General features: G+C 41.5%; 1 protein-coding gene across 1 annotated transcript in view; it reads left to right on the top strand.

Moving 5' to 3' along the window:
- Positions 1-4557, top strand: part of FANCB (FA complementation group B) — a 33714-nt gene extending 29157 nt beyond the window's left edge. The window contains exons 8-9 of the mRNA XM_019666055.1: positions 2909-3154; positions 3698-4557. Coding sequence (XP_019521600.1) covers positions 2909-3154; positions 3698-4109 — 658 coding nt within the window. The 3' untranslated portion in view covers positions 4110-4557. The remainder of the gene's footprint in view (positions 1-2908; positions 3155-3697) is intronic.
- Positions 4558-4586: the final 29 nt, after the last annotated feature.

Raw genomic sequence — 4586 nt, 5'->3', positions numbered from 1 at the left:
AAGATGGAGGCTGTCAAAAAACTAAACAGAATTTAATGGTCATAGTTTTCTGTAGGGAAGTTAGGATAATGAAAATAGCATGGTGCTTATTCTTTATTTATAAAAGCTACCAAAAGGTATTAATCTAGATATACCAAATAACCTCTATAAGTGAGTCTGGTAGTCCAGTGTATGTTTTCTACTTAATACAAATTAGAAAAGCCAAGTTTGAGGAAATGATTCCTTCGCCATTCTCTCATGATTCAGTTATCTGTTTGCTTCTTTGAGCATATTCCTCTGACCACTGACCTTGTTGTGGACGTGAGGCTCCCCTCAAAACCACAGTCCTTCCCAAATCCACAGTGCTGAAGTGAAAGCGAGTTTTGTTTTGGAACAGAGCACTCCACAGTTTTCAGACACAAAACTTTCTGTTAGCCTCTTGATCCCTTAACTAAGGAATGTGTGTAAGCCAACTTAGGTGTGACATTATTCAGTTAGGTGGCTAGGTTGGGGAAGAAATGTGACATTTATTGGCTTTCAACTATATGCCAAACAGTAAGCTTGAAACACACACACACACACACACACGCACATGCACACATACACATTGATATCCATATCAATACATATATATGGTTTAATCCTTCACAGCAACCCATCAAGTATAATTATTATTGTCCCCAATGTGAAAAAAAAATGTTAAACCAAATTAAACAGGTACATGCAAGCAACTTGATCCTATACCCTTGTTACAAATTTTTCTAAATCAGTAGACCCTTTAAGAATTCTAATGATATACAAGTGAATCTTTTATTGTCCTGATAAAGCTTTGTTTCCTTCCTTCCTTCCTTCACTCCTTCCTTCCTTCTCTCCTTCCCTCCCTCCCTCTCTTTCTCTCCCTCCCTCCCTCCCCTCTCCTCTTTCTCCCTCTCTTCCTCTCTCCCACTTCCTCCCTTTCTTTTTGCCTAAAACTTGGACAATATCAGATATTGAGAGACCTTTTTTTCTTCTTTGTACTCACACTTGTAAAAACACCAGTTTCCATTCTAATGGAATGAGTGAAAGCTCTTTCTTGGGTAACCCCATCTAGAGAACTTTAGACTCTTACTGCTGAAGACAGTATGGTGCAATCGAAAGAATGCTCATCCATAAACAGCATATGTACCTAATTGAATCCTTCTGGGGTTTGTTCTGTTTTCCCTTTTTGAGTTTCTTTGAAATGTTACTTGAATTGCTTACTGCTTCAACCAAATAGCCCTATTCTATAAAATCCTACTGTGTTAAGTATCTTCACAGTGCTAATAGTCTGGCCACTTTCTAGGACCTTATTTCAATAACCCTGTCTTGCCTTTTTATTCAGTGGGATACCAGGAACTATTCAGGTAGTGAATGTTCATAAGGCCAGAAAATCAGACCCCTGTTTGTGCCTGCACTGCTCAGATCTTCCCTGTTCTGCACTTGTGAGCAGCTACACTGTACCTGTGTGCACCACTAGAGGTCAAAATAATGGTCCTGAGTTCTGCTAGGAAATTCTTTTAGCATCTTTGACTTCATCTTTAATTATACATTTTCCTGCAGCAGTAGTCATCCCAAAAGTAGAAGCGGTATCATAGACCACTAAAGCATGCGGTTAGTGATCCACCAAAGCATTTAGCACTAGGTGCTCAGTCAGGCGTGGGAGAGAAGTGTGGTGCTCTATTGATTGATTGCCTGTTGAACATCAATTTATTTCCTTTTCTTGTACTAGAACTCTCATTTAGTTCCAGAGACTTCCTTTCCCACAGTTCATATGGCTGGGGAGGTGGACTCCATGCCCAGTTAGAGAAGTTAGTCCTGCCTAGTCTAATTCAGTTAGTGCACGGCATTTCCCTGGCAGCTGTTACTGGTCTCGGATGGGCACCAGACCTAAATGGGCCGAATCTGACTGAAGGGAAGGACTTGGTTCTTTGGCGAGGAAGAGGCTTTGCCTGTCCTGCTGGAAGTAGGTGGCCTCAATTTAAAAAGTTGTGAGTTATAATCACAGGAAATGAGGCTTTAGAATGAATCTGACATTGTAGACTACATAATTGTTTTATTGTGCTGCTGATCAAACCTGAATCCCACCCTTTCCCAGGACTGCCTATTACTTCAGAACAAAACAAAACAAAAACTTGTAACAGAAATCAACCTTTCTATTACTTGGAGCTGAAATTATTTTGCACTGCAAGAAATAGGAAAAAGGATCCCAGAGAACAAAGCTGACTTCTGGACTCGTGGAGTCCAGGACAAGCACAGTTTGCTGCAGAGGCAGGATGCTTCCTGCTAAAAGCAGGGCAGGAAAGACCCGCCAGCCTCTGCCCCCGCACCACCTCTCAGGGGCTTGCTTCTTTCCTGGGTGTTTGTTTTGTTTTGTTTCGTTTACAACTCAGATTAGTTCATATCTGATAGTATTTTATATCTGAGAAAAGNGCCGGCAGTTCGTGGCCTCTAAGCTCAAGGTGCCGTGTTCAATCCTAGTTGCGAGTGGGTGTAGCCACCATCCCACGTGGGAGTCGAACCAGCAGCCTTGTTGTTAAGAGCGCTCACTCTATCCACTGAGCCATCCGGGCGGCAGTTCAACTCAAGGTGCTGAGTTCAGCCTTAGTTGCGGGTGGGCGTAGTCCACCATCGAACAGGCAATCTTGTTGTTACACCAGCTGAGCTATCCTGCTACCTGTTGTTGGCAGTTTAGCGACAGCTCTGCTTGGGCACAGTGTCGCTGGCCTATGTGGGAATCGAACCCGTGGCCCTGTTGCTCAGAGCTTGCGCTCTAGCCAACTCTTAACCAACTGAGCCACTCGGCTGGCCCCTGTTGACACTTTTTAGTCATATACCTAATTGAATCAGAAATTTTTAAGAACTCTCTTTATTTGATAATAGCGTTCAATGACAGAGCTTGTGACATATTTTTGTTTGTAGAACACATGGAAGAGCTCTTTGCACTTCTCGCAGTATTGCACAAAAGTTGTTTTCAAATCACATCACCCAGCTATACCCTGACTTCAGTGAAGGAATGGCTCTTAGAACACATGAAATGTGAAGTAATCAAAGGATTTCCAGAAATTTGCTTTTGTAAAGGGCCAGAAAGTTTGTGTGGGACACTCTTCGACTGGAAACAAAGGACACCATTTGAAGGGATTTTAACAGTCTATTCCAGGTAACGCACATCAAATTGGAATTGGTCCCGCAGAGTCAGGGTAGATGTGTGTGGTGAATGTGCTGTCCGACAGCAATCCCCCATGGTAGAGCTCTGTGTCAGCCATGGTGGGACATGTCCGGGTCATTGCCTGCTTTAGCAACAACGGGCAGGTGGCTTCATTTAAAAACTGAAGCTGTTTGAATTTTATGTATGTTTTTGACTTTTTTATTTTGGGTTGATGAGGGCCTAATAATTATTGTAAGAATTTCCCTTACCTCTCCCCCACAATGAAAATTTAAAAATCCAATGTTGGTCTTATTACTCAGAGAAAAAAATTAAGCAGGAAGCAACCTCACCAGTATTGACTGACTTGGTGTAGGATATGTGTTTTTGATTGCTACGGTCTGAATTACATCAGTGATCACATGCATGCATGATTGGTTGCATTCATTGCTAGAGTATTTATAAACAAATAGTAATTGATTACTACAATATGTTGTGTACAATCGCTTTGTGCTGTTCCAAATTTTGTAATATTGTGCTTTTTTTTTTTAATTCCAGGAATCGAACAGTTTTGTTCCAGTGCCTTCATAATCTCATCAAAGTTCTCCCTACGAACTGTTCCTTCAAAAATCTAAACTTAGGAAGTGAGGATTTCCTAACTGATCATTTGGCATTAACTTTGGAGAAGGAATTGGTTATCCTGGGTTCTGTTTCTTCTGCCTTAGTTAAGGTTGAAAACAACTTGGTGCAAAGGTGTGAAGCAAGCAAAGAAAAGAGTAGTGACATTCAGGCTGCTTTATCAGGCAGAAAAAAAACCATCCACCCCTACAGAGAAGAACTTCAGAGAGAAAAGCAAGCGTTGGGGACAAACCTAAAAGTGAGTGGTGCCCTTTATAGAGAAATGACTTTGAAATTAGCTGAGGTTCAGCTGAAATCAGACCTTGCTGCACAGAAACTAACTAGTTTATAATTATATCCTCAATTTGATTAGATTTCAAAGTACGTTTTCCCTGCCAGAACATTTTGGTTACACTTGTTTTCATTTTACATTATATGCCTCCTTTGTAAAAATAAAAATGGAGGCATTTGGTAGACTCTTAGGGTTTTGATGATGCACAAAATAAATAGCATGCATTAGGGCAGCAGTTCTCAGCAGGGGTTCTTTTTCCTCCTCCAGCCTCCCCACCCCCACACCTGCCACTTCCCAGGGGCATTTGGCTTGTCAGGGGACCTGTTTTGATTGTCACAAGTAGTGAGGAGTGGAAGAGTGAGGCAGGGGTGCCATTCGCAACTCTGTAAACATCAAGCTCCTGTGGAACCTTAAACAGCGGAGTGTCTGGGTGGGACCATTAAAATGAAAGTATTTGGAACCCTTGTTAATTTAAATTTTATTAGAAAGCATCTCTGAAAGTTAAGTCTAGGAATGTGAAAATTTTAGGGCATTTCT

Source organism: Hipposideros armiger, unplaced genomic scaffold (genome assembly GCF_001890085.2).
Source record: "Hipposideros armiger isolate ML-2016 unplaced genomic scaffold, ASM189008v1 scaffold_13, whole genome shotgun sequence".
Taxonomy (NCBI): domain Eukaryota; kingdom Metazoa; phylum Chordata; class Mammalia; order Chiroptera; family Hipposideridae; genus Hipposideros; species Hipposideros armiger.
Note: the sequence above shows the minus strand (reverse complement) of the source record. Positions and strands in the feature narration are given on the sequence as shown.